The sequence below is a fragment of the Clupea harengus genome, chromosome 8 (assembly GCF_900700415.2).
Source record: "Clupea harengus chromosome 8, Ch_v2.0.2, whole genome shotgun sequence".
NCBI lineage: Eukaryota > Metazoa > Chordata > Actinopteri > Clupeiformes > Clupeidae > Clupea > Clupea harengus.
The window spans coordinates 5439264-5456763 of NC_045159.1; the positions used below are offsets into that span (position 1 = coordinate 5439264).

Consider the following 17500-nt stretch of genomic DNA (forward strand, 5'->3'; position numbering starts at 1 on the left):
CCAACCATTCAAAATAATAAACAATATTTTAAAATAATAAATAATTAAACCCCATATCTATTACTGAAGGAAGTATTTCATGGTATGATATGTTATGCATATATGAATAAAGTGATTGGATGAGTTGAGTCCTCTGATTGGGTGAATTGAGGTTCTGAGTAATGTGATTGGATGAGTGGCGGTTCTAAGTGCTCTGATTGGGTGAACTGAGGTTCTGAGTAATGTGATTGGATGAGGGGTCTCACCTCCTGTCGGTAGCGGGAGATGGTGTGGTTGACCACCTTCCCGAACGGCGTGGCCAGCTTGCGGAGCGCCTCCTCAGGGGGGTAACCCTTCACGGGTCGGATCAGAACCACCTTCCCACCCTGCAAAATGAGCACCACACACACACACACACACACACACACACACACACACACACACACACATCAACCCACAACTATGACACACACACCACTACAACAGCCAACTCTGACATCTGAGCTCTCTTAACATGAAACTGCATCAACATTAACTTACCTGAAACTCGTTTGTTTCTGGAAACATGACCGGAGAGGAAGGGGAGAGAAAGAGGTTTTTATAAACAACCAGCCATTTTGGTGTAGATTTTTCATAGCAGACTGCAAATCAAAGTATAACTAACAGATTTGATTTAGATTTAAAAGTAAGTATTTTTAGTGACACTGGATCTAAATTCATAACTCTAAACTTGAGGTGTTTCATCAAGAATGTTTTGCTTTGCTGTTCCCGTGGCGATCAGGAGGATTAGCGGTAGGGCTAACCCTAGCTCAGCTGGCTTACCAAGCATGTCTGTGCCGGAGTCCAACTCATCAAGGGTAACAAAGTCGTCCAGGTTATCAGGGAAATCAGAGATCTCTACATCCTCCTGCTTTGGACAAGAACAACCCAATCAAATACAATTAACCAATCAAACCAACCTAATCAAATCGACCGCTGCACTGGAGGGCTCTACACCAGATTAGAGGAGACAAGGGGAAGCATGTAGTGCAGCTAGCGCAGCTAGCACAGCTAGCACAGATCCTCTGTGGCGCTTAGGAAGACAAGGGGAAGCATGTAGCGCAGCTAACGCATGTAGCGCAGCTAGCACAGATAGCACATCTCCTCTGTGGCGCTTAGGAAGACAAGGGGAAGCATGTAGCGCAGCTAACGCATGTAGCGCAGCTAGCACAGATAGCACATCTCCTCTGTGGCGCTTAGGAAGACAAGGGGAAGCATGTAGCGCAGCTAACGCATGTAGCGCAGCTAGCACATCTCCTCTGTGGCGCTTAGGAAGACAAGGGGAAGCATGTAGCGCAGCTAACGCATGTAGCGCAGCTAGCACATCTCCTCTGTGGCGCTTAGGAAGACAAGGGGAAGCATGTAGCGCAGCTAGCACAGATAGCACAGCTAGCACATCTCCTCTGTGGCGCTTAGGAAGACAAGGGGAAGCATGTAGCGCAGCTAACACATGTAGCGCAGCTAGCACAGATCCTCTGGGATGCTTAGGAAGACAAGGGGAAGCATGTAGCGCAGCTAACGCATGTAGCGCAGCCAGCACAGCTAGCACAGACAGCACAGCTAGCACAGACAGCACAGATCCTCTGGGATGCTTAGGAAGACAAGGGGAAGCATGTAGCGCAGTTAACGCATGTAGCGCAGCCAGCACAGATCCTCTGTGGCGCTTAGGAAGACAAGGGGAAGCATGTAGCGCAGCTAGCGCATGTAGCACAGCCAGCACAGCCAGCACAGCACAGCTCCTCTGGGATGCTTAGGAAGCTGTGTTCCTAACTGATGTACGGATTTTGTGTCCCTACCTGGTTGTCTTCGTCTCCTGAAGCCTGCTCAGGATTGGCTGTCCGAGCGGAGTCAAGGGTGGGGTTTTCAGATGGAGCCGCACCCTCTGGGTTTGGGATGTGTGTTCATTTTGGTTTGGGAGGAAATCACACACACACACACACACACACACACACACACACACACACACACACACACACACACACACACACACACACACACACACACACACACACACACGTCAACCATCAACAGTGGGAAAAAACTATTTGAGTAAACTGATTTTACATTTCCCCTTCACAAGCGGTAGCCCCAAACACACACACACACACACACACACACACACCCTCAATGCCCTCGTCCCCCTCCTCCAGTAGCCCCCTTTCATCCTCCACGGGGATCCCATCTTCCTCGTTGCCACGCTCTCCATCACCACCATCATCTTCGTCTCCGAGCTCCATCTCCTCCACGTCTTCAGGGTCTAGATCTTCCTCTCGTAGCTCCGCCCACTCAGCATCTGGTTGGCTGGCCTCACCGCGGGGTCCGCCCTTAACGCGCCTCTCCTCTGTATGCGAATCCTCACCAGCCTAAGAGGAGAAAACAGCTTATTGCAGCTAAATAACTAATGCTAACCCTAATGACAGCATAGCAGCTAAATAACTAATGCTAACCCTAAAGACAGCATAGCAGCTAAATAACTAATGCTAACCTTCTGACAGCATAGCAGCTAAATAACTAACGCTAACCCTACTGACAGCATAGCAGCTAAATAACTAATGCTAACCTTCTGACAGCATAGCAGATCAATAACTAATGCTGACCCTAATGACAGCATAGCAGCTAAATAACTAATGCTAACCCTCTGACAGCATAGCAGCTAAATAACTAACGCTAACCAAAACCCTATTCATAGCATAGCAATGCTAACTTCTGACAGCATAGCAGCTAAATAACTAATGCTAACCAAAACCCTATTGATAGCATAGCACAGACCTGGGCAAAGTGCGGCCCAAGGGCAATTTGCGGCCCTTTGGCTGTCCCTGTGCGAGGTCAATTGTAAATTAGGAATCAAAACGTAAAACCTGTACTTATTATACAGCTCTTCACAATGTTCCAAAAAGTACCTTTGATTTGAATGGGCCATCCCAACGTTCGCAGGTCTGTAATTTCTTTATATTCACTGCTGCGAAAAATGTATGACTGCTGTCATTGGCAACGGGTTTTGTGCTTATAATTCACATCTTTCATATCATTCCGCAACGCAAGTAGTCCGGTCATTTAACGTAACTGAAAATCATTGAAACTTGAAGTCAGAAGGTGGGTTGCTTCGCATTTGCGTGAAGAACTAAACGGCAACAAAATCATTAAAAAGAGGTATTTTGGAGAAATGTCTTCTATTGTTTTGGCAAGTAACCGTATAATAAGCGGGATGTTTTTTTTATTTCCGTAGGCCTACATTCGTGCGTCACTGCGACCATTTGCGCTGATAAAAATTGATATTACTATTAATTTGTATACTATTGCATTGCAAGCTTACTCTCGTGTGTGTGTGTGTGTGCCATGTGTATCGATCGTCTGGGAACACCTTTAATACTGCAAAAACATGCTCATTTTCAAAATCGTTTTGGTGAATGTTGATTAAATAATGTTGCCGTTTTTACTATGCCTGCACCAATTTTTTTTTGATAGCCTAAATGTAACATCTACTCTTACCAGTAGCAGTTATTCAAAACCATACAATGTAATGTTTTTTTTATAAAGAGATACAACTTATATTGAGCAGAATTGAGTTCAGCCTATTGGTCCGGCCCTTTCCCTTGGGGAAATGAATTGCCCACCCCTGGCATAGCAGCTAAATTACTAACACTAAGCAAAACCCTATTGATAGCATAGCAGCTAAATTACTAACACTAACCCAATTCCCAACATACAGATAAATAACAAATGCTAACCAACTTCCAGCAAAGAGCTAAATTACCAGAGCTGACTCAGTTATAAGCACCTTCAACCAACTCCCGTTAAACACTCAGGTTAAATAACACCTGCTCCGCCAATGACTGGTCTCACCTTCTCTAAATGACTGGCTGTTGTAGAACTCTCTGTGGCATCTCCACTTCTGTCATTTGAGGATGATGATGACGAAGACAGCTTCGACTGGTCTTCACCCTTGTGTCGACTCCCACCGTGGCTTTTCTCAGGACTGTCACTATGGCAACAATAGAGGGATTGGTCACAAAGTAATTTCTGTCGCCTGCTGACTCATTTCCCACCAATACTAGATGCAGTGTCGTCGTACCCCCCCCCCCCCCCCCCCCCCCCCCCCACACACACACACACACACACACACACATTTGTAAGGGATTTCTGTGTTAAACAAAGCTTCTGGAAAAGAGTTTGGAAAGTAGTAATCTAGATCATCTGAAGTCAGAGAGCAGAGGAGCTTGTGAGGTTAGGTTTAGGGTCAGAGTGAGGGTTAGGGTCAGAGGTCAGAGGTGAGGGGTGAGGGTTAGGGTCAGAGGTGAGGGTTAGGGTCAGAGTGAGGGTGAGGGTTAGGGTCAGAGTGAGGGTGAGGGTCAGAGGTCAGAGGTGAGGGTTAGGGTCAGAGTGAGGGTTAGGGTCAGAGTGAGGGTTAGGGTCAGAGGTGAGGGTCAGAGTCAGTCTTGTGAGGTGCGTCTCACCGCAGAGTGTGCTTGGGGTCGGCCAGCATGGTCACCCTGACCTTGGTGCCCAGGATCTTCAGCGGACGGTCATAGTAGTACTTAACCATCAGACGAGCATCCTCACGGTCAACCATTTCAATATGGGCCTGCAAGGTTTGGCGGGGCAACACACAAATCAGCAGATGCAGCAGCGGATCAGAACCACACGCACACACAGCAGATCACAACCACACACACACACACACACACACACAGCAGATCACAACCACACACACACACACAGCAGCGAATCACAACCACAAACACACACACATCAATCCCCTAACCCTTAACTCTCACCCTCACCTCTGAGCCGCTGAACTTGGAACGCCGCACTTCTCCAAACATCCTGACGACTTCTAGAACCTTCTCCTGTGTGTCCTTCTGGTCCGGCAGCCGAGAGAAGAGAGCGGTTCCGCACTTGGACGTCCTGGACTGGCTCCTGGCGTCCTCTCCCCCTGGGATCTGGACACAACGCCACACATTTAACTCAAAGCTTTTCAAAGAGAACTGCTGCAACACTTACTATTAGCGTTGGGGTTAGCCTAGCCACTTACTATTAGGGTTGGGTTTAGCCTAGCCACTTACTATTAGAGTTGGGCTTAGCCTAGCCGCTTACTATTAGGGTTGGGGTTAGCCTAGCCGCTTACTATCGGGGTTGGGGTTAGCCTAGCCGCTTACTATCGGGGTTGGGGTTAGCCTAGCCGCTTACTATCGGGGTTGGGGTTAGCCTAGCCGCTTACTATCGGGGTTGGGGTTAGCCTAGCCGCTTACTATCGGGGTTGGGGTTAGCCTAGCCGCTTACTATCGGGGTTGGGGTTAGCCTAGCCGCTTACTATCGGGGTTGGGGTTAGCCTAGCCGCTTACTATCGGGGTTGGGGTTAGCCTAGCCGCTTACTATCGGGGTTGGGGTTAGCCTAGCCGCTTACTATCCGGGTTGGGGTTAGCCTAGCCGCTTACTATTCGGGTTGGGGTTAGCCTAGCCGCTTACTATTAGGGTTGGGGTTAGCCTAGCCACTTACCATTAGGGTTGGGGTTAGCCTAGCCACTTACCATTAGGGTTGGGGTTAGCCTAGCCACTTACTATTAGGGTTGGGGTTAACCTAGCCGCTTACTATTGGGGTTAGCCTAGCCACTTACTACAAGGCAAATGGACAAACATCCCTTCACTGTCACACGGACAAACACACATAGATTTAGGCACACAGGCACGCACGCACGCACACACACACTACCTGTATGCTGGCAACGGTAGGTGAGAGGTAGACGTAGATCTTGTGCTGCTTGGTGAAGTCCAACTTGTCGTAGAAATGAGACACCATGGCGTGAGCCTCAGTGTGCGAGTTGAACTCGAGAAAACCCTGGATGGATAGAACAGATGGATGGATAGAACAGATGGATGGATGGACGAGTGCAAACACGTAGGCTAACGGTGTATTCAGCTTTGCATACAAGTTTTGAGAGTTTTAGAATAAATTATACACACAGTCATACACACACACACACACACACACACACACAAACACACCTTGGAGGGGAAGACCAGATGTTTGACCACTGTTCCAAATGGTTCTGCCAGTTCTAATAAGTCTCTCACGGTTACAGAACCCAGAGGGAACTTGGTCACCACCACTCTGGTTCTAGGGACCGGGCGCTGGAGAGGCTAGAGAGAAGGAGATGGACAGTTTGTTAAACAGCACATATCCACAAGAGTGAATGGCAGCTCCTAGACTACCTGTGAGTTATGTAGGATCCCTTAAAGCAGTGTTTCTCAACCACTGGGCCGCGGGAATGTTTCAAGTTGAAGCTAATTATCCATGAAGAACTGATTTTTAGTTTAGTTTAAAATTCGATGTTTTATAAAACAATATAAAATGTATAACAGACAGATCATGAAAATAATATCCTATCTTTACAGCGTCATCAAGTTTAGGCGCTCAGTTAAGGTAACGTAAAATTGAGACGTTTCTCAAGCGAAAGAATGACAGCACTGGTACTGTCATAAAACCGAAAACTACTAAAATCCAGCGTAAATACAACCCTGATTATATATGATTTGGTTTTGGGAATGGAGGTGAAGACGTTGAGCCCAGAGCGCAGTGTGTCGAGTAGCCTAAGTTTTAATACTGTCTAATGAGGCGCTCAAACCTTCAAATCTGAAGCCACATTTGGAGACGCGACATCCAGCACTTGCTGAAAAGCCGGTGGAATATTTCAAAAGAAAAGAGTGCTTTGAAGGCCAGTTACTTGGTAACTATAGCCAGCTGCAGTGGATATGTGCCACGAGATGATTGGGGAAGATACTGCGAAAAACTCTTGACAGTACCACTTTCAAACGACACAGTGAGTCGCCGGATTTCGGAGATGGTGTAACGGTGCGGCTGCCCTTTACCGCTACGGTAATACACTTCGTTGCTAAAACACACACAGTAGACAGCTCGGGGTACATGCACACGGTTTATTGGCACACAAACAACAACCATCATTGTTCACTACGATCAGGACCGCATATTGGACATACAACTACCAAACATACCAGGACTGAAAGGCCTTCCCTTCAATGCGAGGGAAACGTTGTACAAGGCTGAACAGTAGCGGAGTGCGGTGCCGTACCATGGCGTGTTGACTTCCAGATGCGACACAGAGGAACGACCCGATAGAAAGTCGGGAAGGACCTTTGATCTTTGGGCGCATGGAACGTCAGACGTGCACAGGCCAAGTTGGTGGGATGAGAGGGGTGTGTGATAACTGGTGACTGATTTAGAGTGCTATGTAATATAATATTATTGTATTTGTGTAAACGCGTCTGTAGTAATATAGGGAAATGTATTGGATAATGAGTCGGAATATGTATTTTTATTGATAATTGATTTGCAATGTCTAATGTTTCAGACCGGGGTAATCAAATACCGGCGCAGAACTGGTCTTCGGGAGGCGATGAGTCTGAGGGGAACAACTTCCAACCCCTCCAGACGACTATCGGTGACCATTTAGAATTGAGAGCGACAAAATGCTAAATTGACTCAAGTTTATTCAGAGTTACTGGTGCATTGTGTAGCTGAATTGTTTAGGGAATTATTCATTTATTGAGAACTATTGTGTTGAGTTTTTGTTTCTTTTTCTTTTCTCCATTCTGGCGTGTTTGCCTGCTGCAACCGGCCATTAAAACATTTGCCATTTTCCAAGAAACATCCGAGACACTGCCTCCACTTCTTTTTACATCGCGGCGAGGCCAGCCCGGCTACAGATGGCCTCGGACATACAGAACCAGGTCCTGGAAAGGATGAAAGGTAGCCCGTTCTTTTCAATCCAGTTAGACGAGTCGATGGACGTCAGTAACGCTGCATTACTGCTTGTTTTCGTGCGTTATCGTTAGCGGTATTCTACAAGAGGACATGCTTTTCTGTGGAGAGCTACCAACTCGAACCACTGCCCAGGAATGCTTGGTGCTATTTATGTTGATAAAAGATTGCAGCGACAGATCATTATTTGGACCTATTTGAACATTATTTTAACCTATTTGTTTGCATGTCTGAAGCAACACCTATTTTAATCAGGCCTTATAGCTGAGTGGTCTTGTTTGCATGTTTCATCACTTGTTTTGAGTGCAAGCTATCTTTTGGGTCAATTCTGGTTTTATTTACTTGCTTGTTTGCTGTGCACAAATAGGCCCAGGCCTACTGCAAATAACTTCCTTTGTTTCAAAACTCTTTTGAATGAAAATGCTCTGTGTATTTTTATGTTGTTTTCTGGTGCAATTTTGATGCAATAGCTAGAGTTAGATTTCCTTGTATTAATGTCTAGGCTCCCACCTGTAGCAGGTGCTGATGTTTCTCTTTGTGACACATAACAATCGCTTATTAATTAGAATGGAATATAGATTACCGGTAGCTAAAATAATCACCCTGACAAGAATAGGAATAGGAGGCCTAACTGAGGGCCTAACTGACACTGTTAGAGTAGAATTAGGGCTGATCCCATAACTGACACCAATAGAGTAGAATTAGGGCTGATCCCATAGCTGACACCAATAGAGTAGAATTAGGGCTGATCCCATAACTGACACCGATACGATAGAGTAGAATTAAGGATGATCCCATAACTCACACCGATACGATAGAGTAGAATTAGAGTAGAATTAGGGCTGATCCCATAACTGACACCGATACGATAGAGTAGAATTAGGGCTGATCCCATAACTGACACCAATAGAGTAGAATTAGGGATGATCCCATAACTCACACCGATACGATAGAGTAGAATTAGGGCTGATCCCATAACTCACACCGATACGATAGAGTAGAATTAGAGTAGAATTAGGGCTGATCCCATAACTGACACCAATAGAGTAGAATTAGGGCTGATCCCATAACTGACACCAATAGAGTAGAATTAGGGCTGATCCCATAACTCACACCGATACGATAGAGTAGAATTAGAGTAGAATTAGGGCTGATCCCATAACTGACACTGTAAGAGTAGAATTAGGGCTGACCATATAACTGACACAGATAGAGTAGAATTAGAGTAGAATTAGGGATGATCCCATAACTCACACCGATACAATAGAGTAGAATTATAGTAGAATTAGGGCTGACCATATAACTGACACAGATAGAGTAGAATTAGGGATGATCCCATAACTCACACCGATACGATAGAGTAGAATTAGAGTAGAATTAGGGCTGATCCCATAACTGACACTGTAAGAGTAGAATTAGGGCTGATCCCATAACTGACACTGTAAGAGTAGAATTAGGGCTGATCCCATAACTGACACCGATAGAGTAGAATTAGAGTAGAATTAGGGCTGACCTTATAACTGACACTGTAAGAGTAGAATTAGGGCTGATCCCATAACTGACACCGATAGAGTAGAATTAGGGCTGACCTTATAACTGACACTGTAAGAGTAGAATTAGGGCTGATCCCGTAACTGTCACTGTAAGAGTAGAATTAGAGCTGAGCCCATAACTGACATTAATAGAGTAGAATTAGAGTAGAATTAGGGCTGATCCCATAACTGTCACTGTAAGAGTAGAATTAGGGCTGACCTTCAGAGGGCCTGATAACACCCTCTTGGGTTTGGGCATGTCGGAGCTGGGGACCGGTCCACCTGAGAAGAAGGGAAACCAGCAAGCTCTTTAAGAATCACATAAAACCAGCAAGCTCTTTAAGATTCACATAAAACCAGCAAGCTCTTTAAGATTTACATAAAGCACAATAACAAGCAAGCTCTTTGTGGTTGCCATGGCCACAGACAGGTGCAGAGTACACCATTACGGTGCAAACCCATGACAGCGACGCGATACGCTTCCATCGCTTTGAGTGGTCGTGTTGTTGCGTGTGGAAATAGCATTTTCAAACTGTCAGAGACGACACCAAACAATCTGATTGGCCGCTGCCGGGAAAAATCGCTCCTCATTTGCATAGGATTCAACATTTTCCAACTTTTATCGGTCGCGTCGCCCAAAACGGTGGTCTACGTCACAATGGATTGGCTCCCGTTGAAATGCATGGGATTAGAATATTGCATCGCTCGTAACGGTGTCATGGGTTTGCACCGTTAGAGTATGGTATGAGAGTACGGTATGAGAGTACGCAATGAGAGTGCGCTTTAAGAGTACACCATTAGAGTACACCATTAGAGTAGGCCATAAGAGTATGCTATTAGAGTGAGCTATTAGAGTGAGCTATGAGAGTGAGCTATGAGAGTACGCTATGAGAGTACACCATTAGAGTACGCTATGAGAGTACGCTATAAGAGTATGCTATTAGAGTGAGCTATGAGAGTGCGCTATGAGAGTGAGCTATGAGAGTACGCTATGAGAGTGAGGTATAAGAGTACACCATTAGAGTACGCTATGAGAGTACGCTATGAGAGTGCGCTATGAGTACGCTATGAGAGTACGCTATGAGTACGCTATGAGAGTGCGCTATAAGAGTGAGCTATTAGAGTGAGCTATTAGAGTGAGCTATGAGAGTACGCTATGAGAGTATGCTTTTGGAGTGCACTATAAGAGTGTGCTATAAGAGTGTGCCTTTGGAGTGAGCTATTAGAGTGTGCCTTTGGAGTGGTCTTTGTTAGCTGGGCTACTGAGTAGTTACCTGTGTTACGGTTTGGGCGTTTGAGGGAGCGCCCAGGTCTGCGGTCTGTGTCATTGGGATAGAGGGATGACCTGAGAGGGTGGAGAAAATCAAGCATGTTTATGTGTGTGTGTGTGTGTGTGTGTGTGTGTGTGTGTGTGTGTGTGTGTGTGTGAGAGAGAGAGAGTGGGACTTATGACTTACGTTCCTTGCTGGTAGGGATCCCAAGTGGGAAATCTGCAGGAAGGACAAGAGTAGAAATCAGCCATCATTCATTCACCCATCCATCCATCTCCATGGTTACCACTCTATCCCCCATCCAACTACAGCTCCACCCCCCTACCTCTCTATCCCCCAACCTAGTAAAGCGGTGTATAGACATGTAGTAACTAGTAACTGCCTATTTACTCACAGGCGCAAGAGCTCCTTCCTGGAGGACTCGTGGCGGACACCGTGGAGGTGGTCTTTCCAGGTCTGAGAGACAGACAGACAGACAGACAGACAGACAGGCAGGCAGAGAGACACAGACAAGCAGACAGACAGACAGGCAGACAGACAAGCAGACAGACAGACAGACAGGCAGACAGAGAGAAAGGAGAAATGGGTGAAAAAAAAAGGTGGACATGAACAAGGGTTTTCTCTCTCTTACGTCAGTCATACACACAGTCTTACAGTACACACACAGTTTTACAATACACACACACAGTCTTACAGTACACACACAGTCTTACAGTACACACAGTTTTACAATACACATACAGTCTTACAGTACATACACACACACACACACACAATCTTACTGTACATACACACACACACACACAGTCTTCCAGTACACACACACACACACACACACACACACACACACACACACACACACACACACACACACACACACACACACACACACGGGCTCACCTTTTTGGAGTTGACCTTGCATTGGCAGAGACTGCAGGTGTGGGGGAAAGAGTGGGGCTCATCACCATGGAAATCAGCCAGCTGAGAGAGGAGGAAGGAGAGAAGGGGGAGAGAGAGAGCGAGGGAGGAAGGAGAGAAGGGGGGAGAGAGAGGGAGGGAGGAGAGAAGGGGGAGAGAGAGATGGAGGGAGGAAAGAGAGAAGGGGGGAGAGCGAGAGAGAGGGAGGAAAGAGAGAAGGGGGGAGAGCGAGAGAGAGAGGAGAGGGAGGAAGGAGAGAAGGGTGGAGAGAGAGAGAGAGAGGGAGGAAGGGAGGAGAGAGAGGGGGGGAGGAAGGGAGAGAAGGGGGGAAAGAGAGAGAGGGAGGAGGGGAGGAGAGAGAGAGGGGGGAGGAAGGGAGAGAAGGGGGGAGAGAGAGGAGAGGGAGGAAGGAGAGAAGGGGGGGGAGAGAGAGAGGGAGGAAGGGAGGAGAGAGAGGGGGGGAGGAAGGGAGAGAAGGGGGGAGGAAGGGAGAGAAGGGGGAGAGAGAGGAGAGGGAGGAAGGAGAGAAGGGTAGAGAGAGAGAGGAGGAAGGAGAGAAGGGGGGAGAGAGAGAGAGAGGAAGGGAGGAGAGAGGGGGGAGGAAGGGAGAGAAGGGGGGGAAAGAGAGAGAGGGAGGAAAGGAGGAGAGAGAGAGGGGGAGGAAGGGAGAGAAGGGGGGAAAGAGAGAGAGAGAGAAAGGGAGGAAGGAGAGAAGGGGGGAGAGGTTTAACACTCCTTCATCAAACCATTGACTCACTTTATCACACAATTACTAAAATATAAAACATGACAAGGTTTACACCTTTACATTAATAAAGAAAAGGAAAAGCTCCCTCCCTTCCTCTCACACTCTAAAAACCACCTGTCCATCATCTCCAACTTCACAAGTCCTAGAAAAAGTTGTAACAAGTTTATGAGAAGCAGATTCAAGTTTCTTGTGACCAGCCACCATTCCCTTAAGAACCACACTAACACTAACCCAGACACCATTCCCTTCAAAACCTCCACAGCCTCAACTGAACCCACCCCGATAGAGAGGGAGAAAGAGAGTGAGAGCGAAAGGGAGAGAAGGAATGGAGGAAGGAGAAACCATGAGAGAGAGGGGGGGCAGAAAAGGTTCCATTGCAGGAACATTAGTGTGTGGGTGTGTGTGCGTGTGTGTGTGTTATGGGTACCTGGCAAGAGAAAGGCATCTTGGGAAGGCCATTGGGGTACCACTTCTCTCTCAGGCTCCTGTTGTGGCCCTTGAGCTCCCGCCGGCTCCTGTGACCTCCGTCACCTTCTCCATGACCTCTGGTTGCCCCTGACGACGACCTCCCAGTTTTGGGGCCAGTGGGGGTGCTGCTATTGTCATGGCGAGAGGCGGTGGAGTTGTTACTGTCGTCATGACGTCGAGAGGGGGCATCATCAGATTTGGTTGTTGTGGGCGCTGGGATGCCAGCCTGTGTGTTAGAGAAGAGAGACACACCACCTCAGTTAGTCCACACACACACACACACACACACCACCTCAGTTAGTCTACCTTCTTAGCCTAGCCTGCATGATGAGGTAGGGGAGGGTTAGTGTTAGCCTTCTTAGCCTAGCCTGCATGATGAGGCAGGGGAGGGTTAGTGTTAGCCTTCTTAGCCTAGCCTGCATGATGAGGCAGGGGAGGGTTAGTGTTAGCCTTCTTAGCCTAGCTTGCATGATGAGGTAGGGTAGGGTTAGTGTTAGCATTAGCCTAGCCTGCATGATGAGGTAGGGCAGGGTTAGTGTTAGCATTAGCATTAGCCTAGCCTGCATGATGAGGTAGGGGAGGTGTGAGAAGGTGAAATCCCTGCTTCTCACTGTAGCGCCAAAAGGGAGTCGGACTCATGTTGGCCTACAAGAGCAGGAGAAAAGACGTGGACTCCCCCCAACACAATGGTTGGGTCCGGGCTCCCCCACGACAAGTCCAGCGAGAGCTAATTGAACCAATTTAAAGGGTGCCTCATTCCAAGATTGGAGAGCATTGAGAAGGAACACTTACCTTGTGTGAGGTGAAGTGAATATGTGCCTAGTGGTTGCCTAGTCTGCTTAGTTTTGTACTGCTTTGTTTTGAGTACTCTGTGGGCTTTTTATTTATATTTGTATATTTTGTGCACTGGTTTTGGGGTTGATGAAGAGAATCGCCCATGTAAATAAAAAGATATATTTTTATATAAGAAGCCACCATTTTCCTGCACCTTGTTTTTTCCCCACTAACTCCAGTCAGCCAACATCCCAAACCGTGGGGTGGGGTGGCCGCCTCGGCCCCTCACAGGAGGGGTAGGGCTGAAACACACCAAACGTGTTTTTAAAAACGGGACGCTGGCAAATGCATTGTTTCCTATGGTACGGCGCGCCTTGCGTGTGCGCCTTTTCTCCGCCACGCATTGCGTCTTTCTAGCGTTTTTTTAAATGCGCTTAAAAGTTGAACTATTCTCAACTTTCCAGCGCAAGGCGCGGAGGCGCACAGCTTATCAATGTCACACTCGGCCAGGCAGGTTGCGCACGCAGCTCCGCTTCCTAGGCGCCGGGCAAAACAGCCTGGTGATCCTGCGAATGTTTTGCCCGCCGCACTTTGCCAAGGCGTTTTTGAAGCGTCTGCCGTTTTAAAAACGCGTTTGGTGTGTTTCGGCCCTTGGTGTACCTTCTTAGCCTTGAGCTGCATGATGAGGTAGGGGAGGGTCTCGATGCTGATCTCGCTCTCGGGGATCTGGGCAAGAGCGTCCACGTCCTCCGGAGCCAACCCAAGCTCAGCAAACAGACTGGTGGTTGTCACGGGCGACTGGGAGTCCAGAGCAGCGGGGTCACGTGCAGCCCTGTCCATGACTTCACTGCTGGGGATCACTGAGAAAACATGGGGGGAAAGGTTAAAGGTCATATTACACTGTCAAACATTGCTGATAATATGCTGTCTTGTCTACAACACATGGGTTCCTGTCCACAGCACGTGGGTTCCTGTCTACAGCACATGGGTTCCTGTAGGAACATACGGTTCCATTGGGTTCCAGCAGTGCCACGCCATCTCCTCCTCTGAATGTGAGGAAGATTAGAATAGGGCCCATTCTAACCCCAACCCAATCTGACAAGGCAACTGAACATCTTCCATATCTGACCAAAATTACAACCGGCTACTCTATGTCAGAGAACACTGCGCTTAATTTTTCTGACCAACACAACACTGATGATGCACCAGTTCAGCTACCACAGGACAGCTGGTCAAAAGGACATACACGGTCTGTGGTTTTTCCAGTTTAAAGTTCGAATTCGTTTCAGTAGTCAATCTCAGAGGTTCACATACATTTAACATCAAATTTAATTCATGCCAACTCTTTCAGATGATCTGTGCTCTCGTTTTAAATTGATACAAGTTCAGGTAAGTTTCTTTCCACTCGGTGTTTGTAAACTACGTTTCGTCAGCTTGCAATAACAAAGGACGGCAAACGGTTTCAGGGAAGAGACCGTGTCGCCTCTGTATGTGCAAATTACAAATCTACTTAGACTAGGAACGCTCCAACGCAAGGTGGGACGCACCACTTCTCAGTCAACTAGATGGGGTTTAAGCATAGAAATGTACAACTGGAACAACTGTTTGGAAGTATGTCTGCCTACTAACTTCGCCAGCTACAAAGCTAAAGAGGCTACATACGAAGAGGGACTACTGTCCAACAATACATGCGTGAAGGTGTGCTAAAAGGTCGGCTTCGTTAGCTGGAGAGTTTATCTATGCACACATACAGATAATTCAGCATTAATTGAATGAATTGAAGGCGGCAAAAATATCTAACTTAAAGCTTTTCTCATATAGTCCAAAATGGCGATTTAATGCTAAGCTACCACCTAAACAGTCACAGTAAACGTACAGCTGATAGGATATTTCGCAGTTCGGTAGGTGCCTGACTACTTCTATATCCTAAGATAGAGTCCATTCATTTAATACGTGCAGCAGTTACGTTACGATAGCGATCAACCTACGGGAACACAGCGAAGTATGCCAATGCTTGGCTTAACGTTAGCGATCTCAATAGTACCAACGTTACAGGGCCCTAGACGTCAAGCTGGATAGCTAATTAGCCAATGTTGTAATGGTTAGAAAAACCTAGTTAACCTAACGTAGATGGCTACCAAACATTAATACAACGACATGGTATTTACCTGGGAAGCAGAATTACATTAATAATATCCCAAGCCTTGTATACAGGTTGACGCCATTTTGTCAACAGTGGGCGTGGTGGGTCCGTAGGGTGGGTCCTACTTTGTGGTACCTTCGTGTTTCGCCTGTTCGAAATTCTTTAAAGGTAGTGTACTGCCTGAAACGTGAATATTATTCATCAAAAAGGGCAACTAACCCCGTCAAAAGGTGTGAAGCCTACTCAAATACTTACACAAATGAGACCTACATGCACACAAGGCACTGACATCCCTACTCCTCCATGGATGACTTAGTCTGGTAATACTGCCACTAGTCAATTAAGAGTCATATTTCCTTTTCTACTCGCATTTACATTCCTGTAAATTGGTACAGTCCGTGATTATAATCCAATGCACTGTTTTGTTAAATTCGGGAAATTGCTCCTTACAGCCCTCTAGCTGTCCGTGTGATCATAAAAACTTTGGTGTTCTTACAGCCGAAGTAGTTTGGACCTAGCCATACACTATTCCAACCAATCAACACGTTGCTTCTGGCACACAGAAGGGAGACGTGTAATTTCTTTGGCTGTTGAGCTGAATGACCAACAACCTTTCGCGGACTGTACTATGACAGTCATGGATCTGTGCGCTAACATCGTTCACTGCACTTGTTGACATGAACAACACATTAACTTCAGCACTGACAAACATGAATAATGATTACAGTTATGGTTTATTCACATTAATTATGTATGAATATTTTTTATTATTATTTCTTATCATTAATGCTACCTTAATCGAAACATTACCATAAAGACATATTTATGAGCTCCAATATCATTCTTTCCACAAAAGCCTTTTAAAATACAAGTTTAGAAAATACACATACACAAACACACACACTCTCCCAAAACAAGATAAACATGAATACTGGCCATGTAAATGTTTAACATACTGTAATTATGCATCAATCCACTGTTAGTGAACTGCAGTATGTTTCATTTAAGTCTTCATTTAAATCAACAATTCACTTGGGATTTGCTTTTTAGGGGAAGGTAAGGGTAAAAGTAACACTATTTATTCTCAACAGAAATATTTTTTTCTGCAACTAAACATTAGAAAGAAATTGGTCCTCATCCGAAAGAAATCGGAATTGGTCCTCGTCCAAGAGAGAGAGGAATTGTCCTTGTAGTTCCAGAACCTCTACAGGTGTTGGGCTTATAGTTCCAGAACCTCTACAGGTGTCGGGCTTATAGTTTGGTTTGTCGCAGGGCACTGTCCGGTTCATGCTTCTGGTCGATGGTGGAAATCTCCACAGGGCTCCCGGAGGACTCCATGCGCTGCTTCTGCACACTGAAGCGGACTCCGTAAGAGAAGTAGATCAGGAGACCTGAACACACAAGGGCAAAAACATTAGAAGGTGCTGAGGGATACATTAGGAAGCCCAATGTTTTTGAGTAAATTCAAGATATAGGGATCCGTAGCAATCAGACAAGAGTGTCTTCCTGCAGACCCTAACATTCCTTTGACAAATGTTAGGGTCTGTACTGTCTAGGAAGACACTCTTGTCTGATTGTTATGGATCCCTATATCTTGAATTTACTCAAAAACATTGTTGAACTGTAGTGTTGAACTGTAGTAATAGTAGTGTTGAACTGTAGTGTTGAACTGTAGTGTTGAACTGTAGTAATAGTAGTGTTGAACTGTAGTGTTGAACTGTAGTGTTGAACTGTAGTGTAGAACTGTAGTAATAGTAGTGTTGAACTGTAGTGTTGAACTGTAGTAATAGTAGTGTTGAACTGTAGTGTTGAACTGTAGTGTTGAACTGTAGTAATAGTAGTGTTGAACTG

General features: G+C 46.3%; 2 protein-coding genes across 6 annotated transcripts in view; both read right to left on the bottom strand.

The window, feature by feature from the left end:
• The window catches only part of zgc:152816 (uncharacterized protein LOC777712 homolog), a 20502-nt gene extending 4718 nt beyond the window's left edge, over nt 1-15784 (bottom strand). The window contains exons 1-18 of one of the 5 annotated variants that reach the window (XM_031571591.2): nt 15675-15784; nt 14167-14366; nt 12692-12958; nt 11499-11579; nt 10993-11054; nt 10785-10817; nt 10602-10672; nt 9548-9609; nt 6022-6156; nt 5729-5854; nt 4800-4958; nt 4473-4600; nt 3862-4000; nt 2141-2381; nt 1815-1900; nt 802-886; nt 520-536; nt 246-365 (exon numbers count right to left, since the gene is read on the bottom strand). In XM_031571591.2, the coding sequence (XP_031427451.1) occupies nt 246-365; nt 520-536; nt 802-886; nt 1815-1900; nt 2141-2381; nt 3862-4000; nt 4473-4600; nt 4800-4958; nt 5729-5854; nt 6022-6156; nt 9548-9609; nt 10602-10672; nt 10785-10817; nt 10993-11054; nt 11499-11579; nt 12692-12958; nt 14167-14346 (1992 nt within the window). In that variant the 5' untranslated portion in view covers nt 14347-14366; nt 15675-15784. Of the gene's footprint in view, nt 1-245; nt 366-519; nt 537-801; nt 890-1814; nt 1901-2140; nt 2382-3861; nt 4001-4472; nt 4601-4799; nt 4959-5728; nt 5855-6021; nt 6157-9547; nt 9610-10601; nt 10673-10784; nt 10818-10992; nt 11055-11498; nt 11580-12691; nt 12959-13038; nt 13044-14166; nt 14367-15382; nt 15455-15494; nt 15637-15674 lie in introns of those variants that run through there. The other 4 variants (XM_031571588.2, XM_031571589.2, XM_031571590.2 and 1 more) reach the window with 4 other exon arrangements.
• Nucleotides 15785-16392: 608 nt separating this feature from the next.
• The window catches only part of zgc:175280 (cationic amino acid transporter 2 family protein), a 23042-nt gene continuing 21934 nt past the window's right edge, over nt 16393-17500 (bottom strand). Inside the window, exon 13 of the mRNA XM_031571592.2 lies at nt 16393-17040. Coding sequence (XP_031427452.1) covers nt 16901-17040 — 140 coding nt within the window. The 3' untranslated portion in view covers nt 16393-16900. The remainder of the gene's footprint in view (nt 17041-17500) is intronic.